At 39.1% G+C, this 23703-nt stretch overlaps 1 protein-coding gene across 17 annotated transcripts in view; it reads left to right on the top strand.

Moving 5' to 3' along the window:
* MAP4 (microtubule associated protein 4) overlaps nucleotides 1-23703 on the top strand; it is a 187210-nt gene that overhangs the window by 81476 nt on the left and 82031 nt on the right. For 11 of the 17 annotated variants that reach the window (XM_035722462.1, XM_035722459.1, XM_035722458.1 and 8 more), the window contains one exon: nucleotides 3110-3175. The exons of the other annotated variants lie outside the window; for them this stretch is intronic. In XM_035722462.1, coding sequence (XP_035578355.1) covers nucleotides 3110-3175 — 66 coding nt within the window. The remainder of the gene's footprint in view (nucleotides 1-3109; nucleotides 3176-23703) is intronic. 17 annotated transcript variants of the gene reach the window in all.

Genomic DNA, 23703 nt, shown 5'->3' with positions numbered 1-23703 from the left:
CAGTCCTGCTTTCCTGTGCCTTTGGGCTGTGGGTTTTTTTCGGTGTGATCCCATTTGCTTTCATTTTCTTGGATATTCCTTGTAATTTCTGGGACTTCTTTTAAACCATCTTTCCTGCTTTTTTTTTTTTTTTTTTTAAGATTTTATTTATTTACTTAGAGAGAGCGAGTGAGAGGAACAAGCTGACTCCACGCTGAGTGCGGAGCCCGACTTGGGGCTCATTCCCACCACCCATGACCTGAGCCAAAACTAAGAGTCAGATGCTTAACTGACTGAGCCACCCAGATGCCATTACTATTTTTATTAAGGAAGCTCTACACCAAATGTGGGGCTTGAACTCATGACTGAGTCACATGCTTTACCAACTGAGCCAGTCAGTCATCCCTACTCTTAAATTCTTTAAGGTGCTCAATTAAAATAGGACTTTATGTCTGTGAAAGTCTTCCTTTTTATCCCTATCTCTGGTTCCTCATCAGTGGCATTTGGTATATATTCTTTCATTTCTTCCCCCTGATTATTTGTATGTGCGTGCGTTGTGTTTGTGTGTTTTATAATGCTATTATGCCATATTTGCTTTTATTTTTTTCTTAATGTGTCCTGGCCATCTTCCCATTTCAGTATATGAAAAGCTACCTAATTTCTTTTAAAAGTGCATATTATATCACAATTTAGCGAATCTTTCGGTGGGCATTTGTTACTTTTTAAACAATGCCACAATAAACATCTCATTAACATTCATTTTTGTGTACTTTTATGTCTTTCTCTGAACTACATACCTAAAATGGATTGTCAAGTTAAGCATTTCAAAATTTGATAGACTGCCAAATTGTCTCATAAAAAGGATGTTCCAATTTATATTCCTCCAGTGGTATGTAAGATTACCTGTTTTCTTACACTGTTGCCAACAGTGGCTATTATTAAATATTAAAGAGATTTTATCACTCTTATGACCAGAAGTTGGTATTTTTTGTAATTTGCATTTTCCTGTAATCTGCATTTTATTTTCTTACAATCTGCATTTTAAAATGAGGCAGATTTTTAAAAATATGTATTCTTTCTTGAGCTAGGAAGAATAAATTTTATAAGCTTATTTTGTGGGAGTAAAAGCAAATTTATGCCAAACATGTTCTATCCCATATTTGGCATAAATATGGGATAGAACGTTTAGTATCTCTTCGGTAAGTAAAACACAATACATGAAGCCCTAGTCTGGTGCCTTGTGCTAGTGGGTATTTAATAAAAGTCTATTCTCTTTCAGTCCTTTATTCCTTTTTCTTCCAGTTAGTAGTCTCCTTTCAGTCTGCCTTGTTCTTTAGGTTGTTCTCTGTAGTTGTTCCTCTGTTATCTGAGATAACAGAATGAAAGACTTTTCCGTGAGTTTATATGAAAGATTTCTGCCTTGGATTTGTGGGAGTCAGAAGGTTAGGTAGTGTAGTTTCTTGTCTTTCAAAGTAAAACCTTGCATTTTATATTTTTGTAGCATACATTCTAGATTTTTACTTGTCTTATGAAAAATATCTCTGTGAGGTTCTTGAGAGTGGCTCATGGGAAACTCTTGGGTTGGCAAGTTGATGGCAGAGCTAGACCGGTTGCTGAAATTTTATAGTCAAAGCCTTTAAGAAAAGGTTGTACATCCTTATATTGATCTATGTAGTCAGTGCAGTTTCATTCAGGATATAGAAGAGCAAGAGAACTAGAACAACCAAAACAGTTTTGGAAAACACCCAATTTAGAGGACTCACATGACCTCTTTTAAAGACTGTACAAATTCAGTAATCAAGATGGCATAGTGCTGGAAAAATGAAGAGATTTATAGGCTGGTGGAATAGAAGAGAGAGAGTCCAGAAATAGATCCACACATAGTATGGTCAGTCGATTTTTCAACAAAGGTGCAAAGGCAGTTAAGTGGAATAAGTATAGTTTTTCAACAAATGATACAGGAATGATCAGATGTCCGTATGCAAAAATATGAATCTAGACCCATATTTTATACCATATACAGAATTAATCATGTATCGTGGGCCTCAAAATGAAACCTAAATTTGAAAACTATGAGTTCTAGAGGAAAATGTAGGAGAAAGTCCTGTGACCTTGGGTTAGACAAAGATTTCTTCTTCTTCTTCTTCTTTTTTTTAAGTTTTAAAATTTTTAAGTAGGCTCCATGCTCAGCACAGAGCAAACGTGGGGCTCAAACTCACAACCCTGAGATCAAGACCTGAGCAGAAATCAAGAGTCATCACACAACTGACTGCGCCACCCAGGCGCCCTTAGACAAAGATTCCTTAGATACTTCACTGAAAACATAAGAAAGCATGAGGGAAAAGTGAAAAATTAGCGTTCATCGAAATTTAAACTTTTGCTCTGCAAAAGACACAGTTAAGAGAATGAAAATGCAAGTCATAGGTTGGGAGAAAATATTTGCAGAATTCATCTGATAAAAGGGTTGGTATTGAGACTATATAAGGAGTCCTCAAAATTCAATAATAAGAAAACAAAGAGCCCAAATAAAAATGATAAAAAAAATTTGACCATTTGGTTCACTAAAGGAAGGGATGGCAAATGAATAAACACATGCAAAGATGCTCAACATCTTTAGTCATTAGGGAATGAGACACAACTATATTAGAATAACTAAGATTAAAAGAAAACAAAAACAGTTCTCTGCTCCCAGAAATGATATTGGTGACCATGTAATTCTCTCCCTCAGGAGCAGCAAGGATGATGCCCTGGACTTTTTATGTGGGAATTGTTTTAATGGCCCTTGTAGCATTGGATTTGAATCACAGATAACAAAACCTGTGGTGCTTCATAACGATTTTGGAATGGAGTATAATGGTGATCTTTGACAGTTTACAGAACAGAAAAGATTTCAGCTTGCTTATTAGGAAGGGTTCTTCTGTAGTGTTTGGGTATCGTAAAATTGAATGACTCAGTTCTGTTCTGTTTCTTGGTTTCCTTTTATTGGATCTTTACATTTTGGACAGATTTTTATCTGCTTTAAGCTCATGCTGTGAAGAGTGACAAAAGTCTACCTGGTTAGATAGCTTTGAATCTGTTTTTCATATTGCTGTCTCTCACTGTGGGTAATTACTCTTTGTGGTTATTGCAGGAACTCCATCCAAACCAACAGGTCTAGCCAATGGTGATCACGGAATAGAAGGGAATGATACTACGGGTAAGTGGTTCCCAGGATCCCCCAAATGTGGGGCTGAAACAGTCACAGTCAACACCTTGATGAGCTCCTTTGAGGAAGATTCTTAGTGAATCACATGAACTATTTCTAAGGGTATTGTTGTTCTTGTTGGTGTATTCAAGTCCAGGGCCCTCTGCCACATAACATGTCCAGCAATGGAAAGAGTGAATTTCCTTTGATGTTTCTTGAGTTATTTGTTGTGATTATACCACACGAGAGCTGGATCAATCTTAAAAATATGCTTATAGATGCAGACTAACCATCATCAAAATATGTGACATTGGAGGCATTTGGCCACTACAGCTCTTTATACAGCCTCTTCTCCACTGCACTTAGCTTGCTTTCTGCGGCTCAATGTTAGGAAACCCGTGAGCCGCAAATTAGAAGTTCTTCCCTTTTGATTTTGCCCTCAGTCTTTTTCTTAGTCTTTTTCCCCTGTTAACTGACCCCCGGTGTATTTGTATTGAGCAGAATTCTTGAAGCAGTAGTGGGGTCCACAGGGATGTACTCTGCAGATCTTCTCTTAGGTAGCTGATAAGGAGAGTCAGCTTGTATTTCTGTAAACAACTGCACTTATTTTGCATCGTGATCAGGCTGACACTGTTGACCCAAATGAATAGACGTTTAATGGTCAAGTGAACTGTTCTTTGCAACAGACCATGCTCTTAACTGGGGCATCGCATTTGATTCACATTACTGCACTGGAGGCAAGCACTAGACACGGATTGTGTCTGTGTTTCTCTTGTATGCCTACCTCAGTCTGGAGAAGATTCTCCTTGAGCCACCATATGATTTCTCGGTTTTTAAGGCTTCCTTCTGTTAGCAACAGCAATTATTCCAGGATTTATTCTTTATTCTGTGACCTTTGGAAATGTTGTATATATCTTTGTACCTCAGATTTATTGATGGCTGGTTTCCATTTGTTGTGAATGTTAGTTTTGCCCAGTGACTTTAACATCCTTATTAGCGGCTCATAACTTAGAAACTCTTTACTTGAAGGTAAAAACATCCAGAAGTGCCACCTTATCTTCCAGTTTTGTGAACTGATTTTTTTTTTATTTTTTTTGATAATCTTTGTTGTATTATTGACTGTTTCTGTGCCTGCTTTGAAAGCAAAGTCATCTATGTAGTATAGTTTTAAGGAAACATTTATGGCAATATCCCTGTGATTAAAGAAGCTTGAACATGAACTTTTTAAAAAAATGAGTAAGTTCAGCTTTCTTTAATAAGGAGGCAGTGCCAGGGAAAAGAAAGGCTTGGAGGGGATTGACTTGGTTAGCCAGTTGAAAGAGTGGGTGCCATTTTCATCCAGAAAGGAAGCAGCTGTCAAAACTAGAGAGAGTTCTCCAGCAAGATGTCAGTTGTGACCAGAAGAGACTTTGTGTAGCAATTGCTTCCCATTGCCAATTCTTAATAGCCCAGAAAAAAAGAAGAGGAAAAACATACAGCTTGGCCCTTACTGTTTTCAAGACTTTTAGTTCCCTGGTGGCAAAAAAGAACCTGAATATTTATGAACTACCCAATGACATTATGGCAGCAGGTAGAATATAGTTTGCATACGGGAAGATGTTTGCATTCTGAGTTTGATCACCTGAAAATATGCATGTTTCACTGGGGATGGGAAGGAGTAGGGAGGGGACGGAGAGTGCATGTTTCTGGAGCATGTTGTGACCTCATTCTAATTTGGCCATTACTAAACTAGAGCACATAGCTCAGTGCCATTTTGAAAATTCCCATTTCTGTTTCGTTCAGGATGTTGTCTCTAGTCCTAATTGCAGACCAGTTCCACTGATAGCGTATAAAGGGTTTATGAGCATCTTGCTATGTTGAACTTGCTGTTTACTAATGACCTGTGCTTTTCTGCCTTTTCCTCCCCCTTCCTACTTCTTCCTCCCTTTCTATTTTTCTCCTCCTAGAAGCCTAGCGTGTCTCTCCACACTGGGGCTGCTGCAACACCAGACCAGTGATCTTTCCTAAGCACCGTTACACTTCTAAAACCTTCAGCATTTTGCAGAGCTTTGCTTTTCCTTCCTGGACATGGTGTAGAAGAATCGGAGGGTAGTTCTTCGGGGCCTATTTCTGCTGATGCCTGAGCAAACCACCTGCTTCCTCTTGTGCTCTGCAGGGCTTGATGGAACCTCCTTTCCCTTTGTGAGCACAAAGTACAAGATGAATTCTTTTTAATTTTAGTATTTTATAAAAGTCATCTAAGGTCTTTTATTTCTTGTTCTCTTTTAAAACTCATTTTATCATTTAATTCAGTCTCACGTTTTTTCTTTTCTTTAAACATTTTGAGTTGGCCTTTTCCATTTGGTTTTCATATCTTCAAAATGAATCAGGATCTCGTAACACCAAATGAGAACATGTGCTTTCATAAAGGGATTGAGTCCACCAGTACTGCAGTTGGCCCTCCCTTCCCCTCCCCCTCCTCTCTCTCTGAGCTTGCTTTTAGGGAAGGGTAATCTTTAAGGCTACCTATGTTTCTCTCCACCTTACTAAAATCTGAATAATGATAGCTATTTTAATTTAAAGTTTTCTCATTTAGAGTAGCTCTGATTAAACTTTGAAAAGCATTTCCTCAAATTAAACCATATTTTGTTATTTGCAAGTTGGGCTGAAATGGTTTCTATGATGAAATTATGGTTTATTTGTCTAGAGGCTTAGATTCTCTTGAAAATCTGACAACCTTTCATTGTTTATGAAATTTTATAACCAAAGTTACTTTGATAACATGATCATGAGCTATCAAAACAAGAATTGAGAAGTTAAAGAAAATGCAACCCTTTATTGTTAGACTACTAGGTTGTTGATACAGATAGAAAACAGCTTCTATAAAAACATGGGAACGAAAGTACATTGCAGTACACCGAAGAACCACAACCAGCTTATCAGTTTTCTAATGAAATGGTTATCGGATTGGACTCACACTGTTCAGGTAGTTTCTAGTATCCCTTTGATCTCTGGAGCAGCATGCCCAGTGGTTTGGTGGACCACATGTGAAGACCTTTACCATGAAGGTTATTACCATTTATACTCCTTGTATTCTGAGGATTGTCCCAGTGGGACTTTCTTATTCTCGTTCCTCATTTTCCCACACTAAGAGCTAAAAAACCTGGAAGAACAATTTGGAAAAAGTACTGTGGAACTTTTCAGATAATAAGCTTTGATTGGACTTTGAGAAATAGAATATAAAACCTGGGCCATGTTTTGAAATCTTAGAGGAGTTCTGCTTTAAGGTCCAGATTGTGAAATACTCTAATTTTCTATCTTCTTACTGATTATGGAGGTTATCATAATCACCAAGCTATTGATTGTTTCAACTTAAAATAAATAATTGGCAGTATGTTCTGAGGAAGATTTTGAGATGTACATTATTTTAGATCCTCTGACATAAAAGTGCTTTTGAGATGGAAGTTTAAACCGAGTCTCTATGACTTCTGGAATTTAGGGAGCATTCATTCCCTCTTCTGATCACAGACGGGGGCCACATTGCCAAGAATTCCTCCTGTGAGTTCTTGGAGAGAAGACACTTAGAGGAGGCACATTTTAGAGGGAAATGCTGATGCTTCCCTTCTAAGCAGTTGATAATGAAAACTCTTAACCATGGGACAGCACCCATCAAATAGAACATAGCATTTTCCCTTCGGTGTGCAGTTGTTCAGTATGTTTTTCGGTTCTCTGTGTGTGTTTGGTTGGTTTGGCTTTGGTTTTTTTGGCTAGGGAAATTTTCAGAACTGGCAGTGATAACTTTTTAAGGATCATGGTTGACATTTTTCTATCACCTCTAACCAGTCTCTACAGCTTGTCTAAGTGTTTGGAGAAGCCTGGATGCACCTCGGCTCTGGCAGTGGTCAAGGGGACACACACTCCATTATTACATTGACTTATTCCACTTTTATTTCCATTTTGCTGTGTTTTTGTTTGACTTTTTTTTTTCCAAAAAAAAATTTTTTTTTAAACAGAATTGAAATTTTCTACTAGCCAGCTAAAATGTTGGTGTATATTGTTAGCTCTCTCTGTTTCATTTGGATGTTTTATTTTGTTTTGCATATAGCTTTGTATGAAGCAGCCAGTTCTATAAAGAAATGCTATGTTGCCATCGTGGTCACACCCAAGTGTGAGGTTACCAGACTGGTCAGGGTTGTTCTATTCGAATATGATGTTTCTTATATGTAATCTTTCTCTCTGTTTTTTTTTTCTTTCTTTCTCGGCCCAATGTTGAAGATGTAGAACTTTGTTTACAAATAATATTTTATATAACCCCATTCATGCACCTGAGTTTATATTTTTTGTGACTTTAGACTTCAACAGTTTGTATATTGGGACATTTTAATGTGATCATTGTGCTAAATAAATTACACTAATAAAAATCTTACATTGACACCTTACAGACTGGATTTTGGTTGGAGTCTTAATTATTGAAGTATAACGTGACTAAGACATGAGTTTGGCAAATAAAGACTCTTGAGGAATGAGTTCTTGGTCTAGCTAAACTTCTGATCCCACCCATAATAATTTCATAATTGTGTGGGTTTTTTACTTTGCCAGGCATTTTCATTCACTTACATTGTTGTTTTTGATTCTTTAGAGTAACTCCTTTTTATCCAGAAGCCCAAATGACTGATATTTTATAGCATCTGGTGAGAAAAACAGTTGGCAGAGTGGCAATATGCAGTTAACCCAAAAGAGTTTCATGGTATATCAATTATTGTTAGATGCCTTCTAATACTACATGTATGTTTAGTTAATATTCATGTTCATAATCTTTCTAAAATACGTTCTGAATTATCCATTGAAACTGTTACATTCAATGACATTTTAATTTTGTAACTTTATTATGTAATTAAGTTACTGCAACTGGGAGGAATTCAACAGAATGCTGAATTTAGTATGCTGCAACTGGGAAGTATGCATTTAGTATGCTGCAACTGGGAAGAATTCAACAGAATGCCCAGTTCCCTACCCATTCTGGTTTAATGTCTCCTTATAGTAGGTAGATTTGCAAATGCAATATGTTGACTGAATGAAGACATTGAAAAGGTTCTATGCCTAAGGTAATTTGCATGGCATAAATAACTTTTTTAGCTTGGCAAGACATTTCTTTTTATTGAAAAACCTAAATTTAACGTTCTAAGTTGTCTTTTTAAAGATTTTGTTTTTGAAAACCCAACGTGGGGCTTGAAATCACAACCTCAACACCAAGTCACATGCTTCACCAACTGAGTCAGCCAAGCACCTCTTAGGTTTTCTTTTACTAAGAGGGCTTAACACAATCTCTTCTTAGGTTTAAAGCACAAGAATTTATTTATTTATTTATTTATTTTTCCAAGATTTTTATTTATTTATTTGTCAGAGAGAGAGAGAGCGAGCGAGCACAAGCAGGGGGAGCAGTAAAGGGAGAGGGAGAAGCAGGCTCCTCACTGAGCAAGGAGCCCTATGTGGGACTCAATCCCAGGACCCTGGGATCATGACCTGAGCCGAAGGCAGACGCTTAACGACCGAGCCACCCAGGTGTCCCTAAAGCACAAGAATTTAAATACTATAAGTAATAATTCACAAACCTCACTAACTTTCTTATAAGTACACTAGTATTAAGGCTTTTGGTGAGATGGGGACAATTCTCAGATCTTATTAGTATATTCATTTTGATGAAAGTGACATGAGGGGTGCCTGGCTGGCTCAGTTGGTTAATAATGCGTCCGACTCTTGGTTTCAGCTTAGGTCGTGGCCTCATGGGTTGTGAGACTGACCCCGCATCTGACTCATGTGGGAGTCTGCTTCAGGATTCTCTCCCTCTGCCCTTCCCCCCGCTTGCCTCTCTAAAAATAAATAAATAAAATCTTAAAAAAAAAAAAAGAGAGGTGAAACCTGGCCCCTTGTCAACCTGATGATATGGTGGAGCTGGGAGGCTAAAAAGGGTTCTGGACAAAGACACAGTACTGATGGGTTGGGCACAGAATATCGGCTTCATTTCTAAGTAATGTGTAAGAGTGGATTATCCTCAATTTTATATTGATGCTGTTTCCATTACAGTGAAGGCTTAACAAGACTTGTGGTATAAACCTCTGTGCTACCATGGAGGCTAAGCTCGATGCAGTATACTAAGTGCTCCACAAATGGCAGTTTCCATTGTGAACAGACTAGGTGGTTTTTTATTGTGAGAACTGTTCTGAATGTGATGTGGTATCAATCCCTCAGGTCATACCAGCTGGGAAACAGTAAACTGCTCTGTCAGAACGTCACAACACAAATGAGATCCTAGGTGTTTCATCACTGTCTCCTGTAGCATCAGATAGTGTGCAAGGAATTTAGCATTAGAAAAATTCTGAGAGGGGCGCCTGGGTGGCTCAGTCGGTTAAGCGCCTGCCTTCGGCTCAGGTCATGATCCCGGGGTCCTGGGAGCGAGCCCCACATTGGGCTCCCTGCTCAGCGGGAAGCCTGCTTCTCCCTCCCCCACTCCCCCTGCTTGTGTTCCCTCTCTTGCTATGTCTCTCTCTGACAAATAAATAAATAAAATCTTAAAAAAAAAATTCTGAGAAACTAAAAATGTGAAATCTTAGCAGAAAAATAAATCTGTAATGTTAAGAGTTTCTGAGCAGCTATTGTAACCAACATCTAAGTGGGCATTATAACTTATAAATGAAGCCCAAACATAAAGCTGCACACCGTGTTCCTAGATGTGGACACAGCAAGACATCCTTTCCCCCTTCCTCCTACCCAAATCCTGGAAACAAAGGTTTGGTTTCTTTCTTTTATTTTCCAGATAATGAGTTTTATGTTGGAGACACATGAGTAGAATACGAACACCTTATGTTTCTTTTCTTTTTCTTTTTCTTTTTTTAAAGATTTTTATTATTTATTTGTCAGAGAGAGAGCACAAGCAGGGGGAGCAGCGGACAGAGGGAGAAGCAGGCTCCCTGCTGGGCAAGGAGCCCGATGCGGGACTCAATCCCAGGACCCTTGGATCATGACCTGAGCTGAAGGCAGGTGCTTACCTGCCTGAGCCACCCAGGCGTCCCAGAACACCTTATGTTTCTTGAAGGTTTTTGTTGTTGTTGTTCATGGTTTTCTGGTAAAAATGTAGAACTAATCAGAAAATTCCACATGTACCCATTAATACAACATGTTACATTCCCTTCTAGGGTGTTTAGGATTCCCTTGAAAACCAGCTCATGCACTGAGGTTTTAATTGTACAGTGAGCCATTTGATTTCAGTTTCTACTGGAGCTTGGTATTGAATAAGACAAAACTGCTTCTTCATGAGCTTTGAGTGAATCCATTTTTCTGATACACTTTTTATTTTTATTTATTTTTAAATTTTTTAAAAAATACATTCATTTGAGAGAGAGAGAGAGAGAGCGAGCACGAGCAGGGGGGAGAGGGGCAGAGGGAGAGGGAGAACCAGACTCCCTGTTGAGCAAGGAGCCCAAAGAGGGGCTCGATCCCAGGACCCTGGGATCACAACCCGAGCTGAAGGCAGACACTGAACCGACTGAGCCCCCCAAGCACCCCCGATACATGTTTTTAAAGATTTTATTTATTTATTTGACAGAGACACAGCAAGAGAGGGAACACAAGCAGGGGGAGTGGGAGAGGTGGAGTCAGACACGCTACCACTGTGCCACGAGGTCACTCCCGATACAGTTTTTAAGCCATAGCTTTGTATGATTTGCTTCTCTTTGTGGAATGAAACTCCACCTTATGCCAAAAGGCATATGTAGATATAGAATATTTTTCTTTTTTATTTGTAATTTCATAAGTAATACATGAATACATTCTCCTTTCTAAAAAAATTTAAAGCATTATAAATATAGCCATACTTTATCAGAGAGCAGAGGAGTTTTATTCAGAGAACTAATATTCACACAGAGCTTCTGTAAATTGATCTTGTATTTTTACCTGAATGTAGACTTGAACAGGTTTTTCTGATACATCTTATGAATAATAGGGAGAACTGTCATTTGTATGCCCCATTAGAGTTTGTAAACTCTTTTGGAATGTATAACAGTATATCCGTTTTTCATTTGAAGAAGTTGAAGTTAGGTTAATACTAGAGCTCAAAATTGAACCTAGGCTTATGAGCCCTGTGTTCTCTCTACCACAGTATGTCATATCACAGTGGGTCTTCTAAGTGCTAACCAAGTGTCACAAAGGCAGTTGGAAGGAACAGACCTTTAAAGGCCTGTTTTAAAGCCTTTTTTAGGCACTACTTTCTGGGAGAAAATCCAGGCCGAGGCAAGGGCTTTATATGTATGTAGGTAGTTTATTTTGAGAAGTGATCCCATGAAATAAAAGAGTAAGGGACCAGGAAAAGTGGAATTGGAAAGAGGAAAAGCCAGTACGATGAGGTATTAACTTAGTCACTTCTGTGGACAAAGTGGCCTTAATCCTGGGCCATCTCTTGGCTAACGGTTGTACTTCTGGGTTTGCACTTTTGCAATGCTGGACTGCAGATGTCTCATCTCTGGTATCAGGGATGGCGTGAGGCAGAAAACAGTAAAATCACTACTACATGCAGCTGGATGCCGCATATGTTATAGGTGCAGTGAAAGATGGGCTTTTAAGAAGGATTGGGCACAAGAGGTGTCCAATTAACCAAGAAGTTAATTCAACAAAAAATTCGTCTGCTTATTCCTTATTATAAGGAATGAGATTCTTCAATTCTACCGAGGGAAATTTGAAGGAATTCTACGTATCACAGAACTAATTTCCAAAGCCTAATTATTAGAAACTCTAGAACTAATCACAAAAGTTCTGGAATTTCCCATCCTAATATTTTTCTTCTTGAATCAGTTTCAGTAGTTCCTGCCTTTTTAGGAATTTGCCCATTTCATCTTTTAATTTGTTGACATACCGTTGTTTCTAATTTTCTCTTATAAACCCTTTTATTTCTATAAGATTGGTGTTGACATCTCCTCTTACATTTCTAAGTTTAGTAATTTGAGTCCTGTCTCTTTTTCCTGATCAGTCCAGTTAAAGGTTTGTCAAATTTGGTTTTGTTGAATATTCTCTATTTTTCTCTTTTCTACTTCATTTATTTTCACTTTCATTTTATCATTCCCTTTCTTCTGCTTGCTTTGGGTTTAGTTTGCTATTCTTCTGGTTTCTTAAGGTGGAAAGTTATGTCATTGATTTGTGATTTTTGTTTTTTACCCCCCTTTAATGTAGGGATTTACAGCTATAAATTTCCTTCCAAGCACTGCGTTAGCTGCATCTCATAAGTTTGGGTGTGTTATGTTTTCATTTTCATTCATCTTAAAGTATTTTTTAATTTCCTTGTGATTTCTTTGATCTATTGGTAATTTAAGAATTTGTTGTTAATTTCCATGTATTTGTGAATTTCACAAACTATCCTCTGTTGTCATTTCCTAATTTCATTCCATTGTTGTTGTAGAACATACTGCGTATGATTTCAGTCCTTTTAAATATATTCAGGCTTGTTTTATGGCCTAACATGTGGTCTGTCCTAGAAAATGTTCCATGTGTACTTGAGAAGAATGTATATTCTGCTGCTGTTGCATGGAATGTTCTATAAAATGTCTGTTAGGTCTAGTTGGTTTATAATGTTATTTAGGTTCTCTATTCCTTATTGGTATTCTGTCTAGTCCTGTTAATTACTGAAAGTGGGGTATTGAAGTCTCCAATAAGCATTGTTGAACTGTCTTATTTCTCAGTTTGGTTAGTTTTTTATTCATGTATTTTAGAGCTCTAATGTCTTAAAGGAGAAATTTGAATAATGTAATTAACTCTTACATGGTTTTTACATTGCTCACAGATTGATTCTTTTTGAAAAATTCTAGGGTTTGGATAAAAGGATGTAAACAAATGAATACTACAACTATGAGCTTCTAGGAGCTTCCAAAGCAGCAGCAAATGTCAGTCACTGGTAGGAAGATTTAAAATGCTTTTTCAAAAGATGATTTTTTTTTCTTCAAAATCCAACCATTTCTTTGTGGTTTTTTTGGTAGAAATAGGAAAATCTATCCTAAAATTCATATAGAATCTCAAAGGACCCTAGATAGCCAAAACAATATTGAAAAAGAATGAAGTTGGAGGTTTCACACTTCCTGATTTCAGAACTTAATTGCAGTGCTACTATAGTAATCAAAATGGTGTGGTTCTAAGATAAAGATAGACATATAGACCAAGGAATATAGAATATAGAGCCCAGAAATAAATCCTTGCAAATATGGTCAAATGATTTTAGAGAAGAGTGCTAAGACCATTCAGTGGGGGAAAAGATAGTCTTTTCAACAAATGGTGTTAGGACAGCTGCATATCCACACACAAAAGAGTGACATTGGACCCTTACTTTACACCATATGCAAAAAATAACTCAAAAGGGATCAAAGACCTAAACATAAGAGCCAAAACTATAAAACTCTTAGAAGAAAACATAGGGCAAAAGCTTCATGATGTTGGATTTGGCAATAATTTCTTGGATATGACAGCAAAACATAGGCCACAAGTTAAAATAGAGTCCACATAAAAATTAAAAACTTGTGTATCAGAGGACACTATCAGTAGAAGGCAACCCACAGAATGGGAGAAAATATTCGCAAAACATGTCTCAATAGGAATTAATATCCAGAATATATAAAACACTCTTACAGTCAACAACATAAAAACAAACAACTAGATTAAAAATGTGCAAGAGACTTGAATAGGCAGTTCCCCAGAGAAGATCTGCAAGAGCAATAAGCATGTGAAAAGATGCTCAACATCACTAATCATTAGGGAAATCCAAATCAAAACCACAATGAGATACCACTTCACATCCATGAGGATAGCTATTATCCAAAAACTCCAAACAAACAGGAAATAACAAGTGTTGGTAAGGATGAGGAGAAACTGGAACCGTTGTACACGTTTGGTGGGAATGTAAAATGGTGCAACCACTGCAGGAAGTGGATTGGTAGTTTTACACAAAATTAGAAATAGAATTACTGAATGATCCAGCACTCCCACTTCTGGGTATATACCCCAAAGATTGGAAAGCAGAGACTTGAACATGTTTATACACCTGTGTTCGCAGCAGTATTATTCACAATAGCCAAAGGTGGAAGCAACCCATACGCCCACTAATGGATGGCTAGATAAATAAAATGTGGTATATACATACAAAGGAGTGATATTCAGCCTTAAAAAAGGAAGAAAATTCTAATATATGCTCCAACGTGGATGCACCCTGAAGACATACTAAGTGAAATAAGCCAGTTACAAAAGAACAGATACTGATTCCACTTACATGATTACTCTTATACGAGGTTCCGTATATAAATAGTCAAATTCATAGAGACAGAAAGTTGGGGACAGAGTTTAAGTTTTGCAAGACAAAGAACGTTCTGGAGATGGATGGCAATGATGTTTGCATAACATTGTGAATGTACTTCGTGCTACCGAACTGTACACTTAAAAATGGTAAAAATAAATACGCTAGCTCAGTAAAAAAGATGATTTTCAAATTAACCATCATGTACATGACAGACCTCTTTGGAATTAAAGCAATGCTTTATATATTAGCTGTCTTGTGGATTTGTTCTAGTTTGTCCAGTTGCAGAGAGAAATACACAAATACGTAAACATTACTTAAATGCTAAAGAGTTACAAGGAGCATTTGGTAAGAACAGATGTATAATAATAGTTAAGTTCCATGAGGAGGTTGGATGAGAACTAGGGAGATTGGAAATTAGAACTTGAAATCTCCATTTGGGTATAAAGTTGACATCTTAAACTTGAAGTGTCCTAAACTGAAGTGATTCCACCACACCCCCCTGCCCCCGAATCAAAACAAAACAAAAACAAAACCGTGCTTCTCCATTCATTAAATGGAAGTAGAATGTTCTTCTAATTGCTCTGCCTAAACATTTGGCTTCCCCTTATTTTGCACCCCACATCTAATTTGTTAGAAAAGTCAACCTGGAACCTGACCACTTCTCACCACCCCCACTGCTCTTTCCCTGATTGGACCCACCTCCTCTCACCTTGACTACTGTAATAACCTGCCAAACTAGTCTCCCACCTCCATTTGTTTGCTCGCTACAGTGTATTCTCAACAGCATCCAGAGAGTGGTCCTGTGTATAGATCATGTTGCTCTTTTCCTTAAAACCCTGCCACTGGTGTCCCATCTCAGACTAGAAACGAACGTCTTTACCAGTGGCCACAGGGCTGTGTAATACCCCTTCAACCGTCCCCTTTGTGAGCTTTGCTTCCTTGGTGGGTTCTTGTGCTGTTACTGAACAAGCCAGGTGGGCCCTTACCTTGGGCTCTGAGCCCTGGCTGTTTTCTCTGGATTGTTCTTCCCTCATATATAAGATATACTCGTAGTTCACGCTGTAGCTTTTCAGTGAGGCCTTCCTATTCTGTCTAAAATTATACCCCTTCTGTTTTTCTCTCCCAACTTTCTGCTTTCATTTTCCCCACGGTACTTGTCACTTTATAATTTGTACGGTTTAATGATTTATCTTATTGTCTGACTTTCCCCACTAGAGGATAAATATTATGACAGGGACAGAGTTTCTGTTTTGGTCACTGCCATGGCCCAGCACATAGAACAGTGTTTGGCATCATAGTATGTGCTCAGTAGCTATTGAATGAATCCTCTTGTTGAATGTGTAATTTTTAAAAAAGAAAAAATCCTGAAGGAAAGAAATGTGGCTCCATGAAAGTCTGTCTTAAGTTGGCAGTGATATTTGTACTAAGATGAAAGGGTTGAAAGGACGTAAAGTAGGTGAAGGGGTCATGGAGAGGGTGCACGCCTCGAGGCACTGGTGAAAGCAGAGAGAAGAGCTCTCTCTGGAACAGAGGGGTGTTTCTGTCATTGCACATTTCCTGCTCATTCTAAAGGATATCAGGCCTTCGCCCTGTAGAATCCCTTGCTGTGTTTCTGTAGCATGTAAGAGATGTAGCAGGCAGTATTTAATTTATCGAGGATACAGGTGTATCCTCTCCTATCTATTGAGGCAAAGCCCACATATGTGTTATTTAGCCCCTTTGTTCTGGTGTTACTCCCAGATCCCTAAAAATGTCACATTTACAATGACTTTCCACTTTCTTCTTTACCTAACACATTTTCATGGCTAAAACATTGTCACTGAGGTTGAAAAAAACACTTGTAATAATAAAGCCTTGTGCTGTGATCTCTCTAGGCTATTGAAAAAAATCACAGGTTTCTGTCTAGACCGTAATGGCTGTTGTGTTTAATGTTGGGAAGAGCACAGGGCCCCCTTGCTATTTTGTGTATAAACAGAATGATGATCTGACTTAAATTTTTTATATTGTGATGTGCCATCAGCAGTTTGATCACGCTTCCTTCTTTTAACGAGCATCTTTCTCTGAGCAGGTGGTTCTGTTTCAGGCTTCACATGGGCAGAGAAATTTAAGAGCAAGGCCACATATAATTTCAGTAATTTTTGTCCGGTATCAGTACATGTCTTTCTGGAAACAAGTCCCTCTTAGTGATTTGTTTAGATTTGGAAAAGCTATGGGAAGAACAGGCATAGATCTAGCCCCTATAAGCTTGGGTCTCTCAGGCAGGTTATTTGCCCTCCTCGAGCTGAAGTTTCCTCCTCTATAAAAGGCAAACTCTAGTAATAAAAGAATTGTTTGGGGTAACAGAGAGAAAATAATTTCGGTGCTTTGTAACATGGTGGAAGGGGTTAATAGATGTAAAATGATATGAGGATGATGATTAATGTCCACACTGAAAGTCCTTACCGGTCCAGCCCAGGAAATGGTTTGGCCAATAAATCACTCTCTGTTTGGCCATCAACCCCCTTTCCTAGTTAAATGATTATATAACAATATTTTAATTGGATGTAACTAGAACATGTCTGTTGTCTATTGTGTCTTTGGAGATGCTCTGTTTCAAGAGGACAAAATTGAAGGTGACTCTTTAAACGAATTCCAGGCAAACTGAAGGAAGGGCTTTTGTTTTGTTTCTTATGAGAAAATTAACTTAGGACTTTGTCACTGCCAAAACCTGGCATGGCTGGGTTTCTGGCAGGTTTTCAGCAATTTAAAATGAGATGAGAAGATTCTAAGCGTGCAAATTGGAAATGTAAGTACTGATGTTCGACCCCTTACAGGTCTTCATGAAAGAGTTCTGCTTTCTGGTTAATAACAGTTAATATTTCTGGTCTTCAGTTTTTCTGTGGAAAATAAAGAGGTGTTCTGTTGTTGAAACAGCTGCTACTCTTATTGGTGCTGAACAGAAAGATACAGTATGTTCTTTTGTGCGCATGATAGCCTTTTAATTAGAAATTAACATGTGCCTTCTGATTTATTTTCTTTGGTTTAAATACCGTTCTTTTCCCCATTTTTTTCTAGCCATCTCATAGTTTTTTAACTCTTTCAATATCCATATCAATCAGGGTCTAGTCAGGAGACAAACCACACAGTAATTTAAACAGGGAATTAACTTTTAAAGGGTAAAGAAGACTCTTAAGAATACAGGAATAGCAGATATAGTGAACAATTACTACCTCCAGGACTCAGGCAGGGTACGCAAGGAAAGAGAAATTTGGAAGAGTGCTCTTTTCCCAGTTTCTTACCTTAGATGTCTTCAATGGATGGTAAAGATGTTTGTTGAGTTGATATAAGCCGAGGTTGGCAAACAGGAAGCTATACATGGAGGTACTGCTGAATCACGAGATAGCCAGCTTTGGGTCACTGTGGAACTTGCTTGGGAAGATGGTCACATGAGTGCCCACTAAAACACCAGTGGAGCACCGTGGGAGCAAGAAAATGGAAAAGCACACAGGAAGCAGGAAAAGAAGCCCCTTCCTCCAGCACCCTCTACTAAGCTAATATGCCAACTGATAAGAGGAGAAACATTTACAGGGTCCAGCTCCATTATCACAAGTAATTCAATAAAGGGAAGATTCGAGTCTAAGAAGCAGAACATTGGTAACTGGCCCAGTCTACTCCTTTGGCTACTTAGCTTCCATCTGTACTTTTTTACAACTTTTGTTGACCGGGATTATTTGAATTCTCATGTATCAACGGAACAACTCTTATATTTCCACATAACAAGATAAAACTCTCTCTCATATGATGAAGAAGCTCTCATCCTTTTCCCAAATGAGAAGATGCTTAGTCACTATAGTCACTGTCTTCATTGCTGGATATATTATTCACCCCTCAAATCATAGTTCACTGAATATTCTGTTGTCAAGAGACTGATTGCAAAGTTAACCTTTGGCAACTTATAATGGGAAGAAAGAAGAGTAGAAGAAAAATGGTTAGACTAAACAAATAAAACACAAAATAGAACAAAGAGAAAATATGCAAAGCCATCACAGTTCTCATTTTGTAATTTGTCATGAGACCATAATTGATATCAATGCCTTTTTTTTTTTTAAAGATTCCATTCATTTCATTTGAGAGGGAGAGGGAGAGAGAATCTCAAGCAGACTCCCCACTGAGCTTAGAGTTGGACATGGGGCTCAATCCCACAACTCTGAGATCATGACTTGAGTTGAAACCAAAAGTCGGACGTTCAACTGACCATCCAGGCACCTGATATCTATGTCTTCTATTCCTGTTTCCCTTGCACTCATCCAGAATCTCAGGTGGTTGAAGTTCTTTACCTCAAGAAATGACCCAAACTTTGAAACTTTCATTTGCTTAGTAGTTTGGCCTTTTTGGAGTACCTCTAGTTTTCCATTAACTTTATTATGAGCATAGAAGTATTAGAGGTATCTCAGTGAATCCCCTAGGTTCCAGACAATAGTCTTCCTTCCTTTCATTGTGTAGCAGCAATCCAATTTCCCCTGGATAATCAGACTCAGTCATCCCAGCCAGTGGCGTAACCCCCTTTTCTGCCTTTTGGTTCAGTGGAATAAGGAGTCCCAAATGGCCAGGTGGGAGTCTCATTTTCTAACTAATTGAACTGTTGGTGTGTATGCTGGTAGAAACATTCCCTCCTAGGAGACTTAAGACCTTCAAATTAGGACATCTCAGAGTTGTCAGGAGTGGAAGCAAAAATGCTATGAGTGGGTTACTGGATATAAGAGTGATTCCCCTTGATTCCCAGACCCACATATTATCTGGCCTATAATGGTCTTTGATCTAAAGGATTCAGAGTAATACTCCATTTTTTTCTAGGATGTTGTCTTTCAACTAAAAGTGTAACTGAGTCTTCAGTTAGCGGTTCTGTCTTTTAATTAGGCCAGCCATTTTGGGTGATGGAGTGTAATAATACCAGTTAATTCCTTGGGCGTTAATCCATTTTTTTACTTTGCTATGAAATGACTTTCTTGATCAGAGGCAATCCTTATGGAATGTGACGTTGGTGGATCAGGCATTTTGTGAGTCCACGGGTGGTGGTGCTGGCAGAAACATTATAAGCAGAGAAGGCAAATCTATATCCAGAATACACGTCTATTCAAGTAAGGACAAATCTCTTCCCCTTCTCCATGATGGAAGATGTTTGGTATAATCAGCTTGCCACCCGGTTGCAGCAAGTTTCCCTAGGAATGGTGCCATATTGGAAGGCTTAGTGTTGGCCTATGCCATTGACAGATTACACACTTGGCAGTAGCTTTAGTCAGGTCATCCTTGTTTAAGGGAAGTCCATGTTGTTAAGCCCATGTGTAACTTTCATCCCTGCCACCATGGCCACTTTTCATGGGTCCACTGTGGAAGCACTTTGGTGGCTGGGGAGAGAGGTTGACTGATACACATAGGTATGTCATTTTGTTGACCGGGGTTATGAAGAGCTTCCTCCACAGTGACTGCTCTTTAGTGATATTCACATGGGGCACAGAATCCTTAACAATTGTATATAAAAAGTGTAAATCTGTGCTCTGACCATCTCCAGGCAGAGGGGGCAATCAATGTACTGCTCAAAGTTCTGCCCACTGGGAGGGTTGTTATTCACCACTGTCCTTCAGGGTTAGCTTTAAGTGAAGTTGTGTGCTATACCTGTACCAGCATATTTTGCAGACCATGTATAAACCAGACTTTGGTGTTTCTTCTTTATTCAGCTAATATTAATGAAACTCTTAGGAGGCAATGTGACAGGAGTCAGTGTTGAATCAGGTGTCTGAGCTACCTGCTCAGGTAACTTACTCATATCTTTGGACCTGCTTGAATTTAGTCTCTTACGTATCATTTCCACTTGATGATAGATTGGTACTGCATATGCCCAACTTGATGGCTAGGTATGTTAGACAACATCCAGTTCATGATGAGAAGCTCAGGTTACGTGGTCACATTATGCCCATGTTTAGGCATTTAGTCTCTACCAACACCCAGTGGCAAGCCTGAAGCTATTTCTGAAAAGGTGAATAGTTGTCTGAAGAAGAGAGTATAGATTTTCTCAAAAATTCTGTAAGTTTGGGCTGTGATTTTATTCTTGCTCTCTAGAGGCCCCATTCAGCATCCCTATTTGCCATGGATGCTTCAGATATCTTTGGATCTACTGGATCATAAGGCGCAAATGGTAAGCTAGCTTGAACTGCAGTCCAGACTTGCTGCAGAGCCTTCTCTTGCTCTGGTCCTCAGTCTTAACTGTTACCCTTTTAGGTACTTTGTAGATGGATTAAAGAAGGACACTCAGATTTGGTATTTGTTGCCTTCAAAATCCAAAAGACCTACTAAGCAGTGTACCTCTTCTTTCATGGTTAGTGATGTGAGTTGTTGCAACTCGTTTCCCTTGGAAGGGAAATCTTATGTGAAGGGCCCTTGAATTTTTGTGGTTTATCTCCCGTCCTCTTAGTTTGCATATGTCTTTCTAAAGCATCTGTATTTGCTACTTCCTACACATCAGACCCACTTAGCATTATGTCAGTATAGTGGGTTAGGGTGATATTTTTTGGAATGCCTTGAGGTTCAGTGTCTCTGGGCTGTATTAAGGTAGAATTGATGTAGCTCTGCAGCAAAGCTCACAGGCATGTAAAAGGCAGGTAAAAGCCAAGCGCTTCTGGTGGTCCTTGCAAGTTGGTATTGGAAAAAAGACATTAACCAGGTCAACAGCTATGTACCAAGTACCAGGACCATGTTGATTTGCTCCACTAAAGATGCTACATCAGGGGCATCAGCTGCCAGATGGAGTAACCTCCTAATTAAGTTTAGGATAGAGTTCGGGGCACCTGGGTGGCTCAGTGGGTTAGGCAGCTGCCTTTGGCTCAGGTCATGATCCCAGGGTCCTGGAATCGAGTTCTGCGTCGGGCTCCCTGCTCAGCAGGGAGTCTGCTTCTCCCTCTCCCTCTGCCCTTCCCCCTGCTTGTGCTCTTCTCTCTCAAATAAATAAGTAAAATCTAAAAAAAAAAAAGTTTAGGCTAGAGTTCAGTCATTCTACAAGATCCATTTGATTTCTACCCAGGTCAAACTGGTGAGTTAATTGTGGATGTGATAGATGTCACCGCCTGTTTTTTTCAAGTCTTTGAATAGTGGCATTAATGTCTTTAATTCTCTCAGGGCCGGGGGTGTTGCTTCTGGTTTAGTAGTATCATGGTACAGAAGAGAAGTTCTAGGGGATTCCCACTTAGCCCTTCCTTTTTTTTTTTTTTTTAAAGATTTTATTTATTTATTTGACAGAGAGAGAGATAGCAAGAGCAGGAACACAAGCAGGGGGAGTGGGAGAGGGAGAAGCAGGCTTCCTGCGGAGCAGGGAGCCTGATGTGGGGCTCGATCCCAGGACCCTGGGATCATGACCTGAGCCGAAGGCAGTCGCTTAACTGACAGAGCCACCCAGGCGCCCCCCACTTAGGCCTTCCTATTATGACTCTTGTCAGTTGAGTTAGCCAAGTGGTAATGTGTGTGTGTGGAGGAAGCCAGTGTGGGAGTTCTGCCAGTTGCCAAGTATGTCTGTTCCCAGTTATTTATCCAGGAGCTAAGGAAATAACCACAAAATGGGTCTGTGGAACAAGTGGGTCCATTGTGAGTTGGACTTGAGCTAAGTACTCCATCTATAGCCTGACTACCAGAAGCTCTCACTTTTACTGGTAAGTGGCATTTTGGGTCCCCAGGAATTAGTAATCCCTGAAAGGTCTAGGTATTTCCTTTTCTCTTATCCAGTCACTCTAGTAAATGGTTTTTGAGGAAGCTTGGAGGAAGATTCACTATTTGTACTTTTGGAAACTGCAGGATTCTTCCTTTAGGGTTTCTGGGTTTGTGAATTGACTTGGGTGTGGGAACCGGGTGAGAGGTCATGGGTTTTCAAAAGTGGTTTTTACTACCTGAGGTAGAGCTTTTCCCTCTTATATATAGATCAGTCCATGTTTTAATAGGCTGCCTATGGAATACTGTGATCAATTTAGTACCACTAAAGATCCTGGTGGACCGAGGCGTTCTGATTACCAATATAACCCTAATGCCTTTTATGGTAGGTGTACCCACTTTGTTTTTGTCTAGTAAGTACTGCCACTTGGCTTCTGCTATTCTAAGATCTCATACTCCTTATTGAAATCAGGAAACCCGCTTCAGTGATGACATCCTTCATAGTCATACCTAGGGGTAGTGACAGAGAGTGTATGGCTTGCAAAGCATAGAATATTTACACCTGACCCTTTACAGATACAAGTGTGCCAACCCAGGTCTAGGGGGACAGAGCTTTTCAAGCATGCAGGTGTTCCTTCACTAATGTTTTGGGTTTTTCTTGTTGTTGGTTTGTTGTTGTTGTTTGAGAGAGTGCATGCATGGGAGCGGGAGAATGTTTTTTTTTTAAATATTTTATTGATTTGAGAGAGTGAGCGCACAAGCTTGAGCAGGGTGGGGGGCAGAGGGAGAGGGAGAAGCAGACTCCCCTCTGAACAGGGAACCCCACGTGGAGCTCATCCCAGGACCACCCCCCACCCCCGATCATGTCCTGAGCCAAAGGCAGATGTTTAACTGACTGAGCCACCCAGGCACCCCCACTAATATATTTCTTGATTCCTTAGTTAAAAGGAGTTTCTTCTGGGCCTTCTTGGGCAGCTTATGAAAAATCTATTATGCATGAAATATCTATTCCAACACTTCTATCTCCCTAAGCCTTTGGATTCTCTTTTACATCTTGCCGGGGAAACTTTGGCATCTCTACCTCATTAAATGTAGTTCACTTTTGAGTCCAAATTTCAGTCAACCAGTTGAATGAGCTGCTTATAGCTACTTTGAGCTGCATAAGCTAACACATTAAATTTGGACTCTCTAGTGAGTGAACCCGTACCAATATATTAGGCCCAATATAGAATTATATCCTACTTCCTGTGGTCAGACATCCTTAGAATCTATTCTTATACATGTTCCCTGGTTTTATTACCAGAATCTTTTTTTTTTTTTTTTTTTTTTTTTTTGGTGCACGGCCTGTTTTCTTCAGGATCATAGTGTATACTTGTCCTCCTTGATCTGGGTTGGTACACTTTTATCTGCAAAGATCCACATTTAAATATTTTAGGTTTTTTCAGGCCAGACAGTCTTCTCTCACAAATACTCAGCTCTGCCATTGTAGCACAAAAGCAGCCATAGATAATACATAAACAAGGGAGCAGGCTATGTTCCAGTAAAACTTTATTTATGGACGCTG

Source organism: Zalophus californianus, chromosome 1, assembly GCF_009762305.2.
Source record: "Zalophus californianus isolate mZalCal1 chromosome 1, mZalCal1.pri.v2, whole genome shotgun sequence".
Lineage (NCBI taxonomy): Eukaryota > Metazoa > Chordata > Mammalia > Carnivora > Otariidae > Zalophus > Zalophus californianus.
The sequence above is the reverse complement of the archived record's forward strand: the minus strand, read 5'-3'. Positions and strand labels throughout refer to the sequence as shown.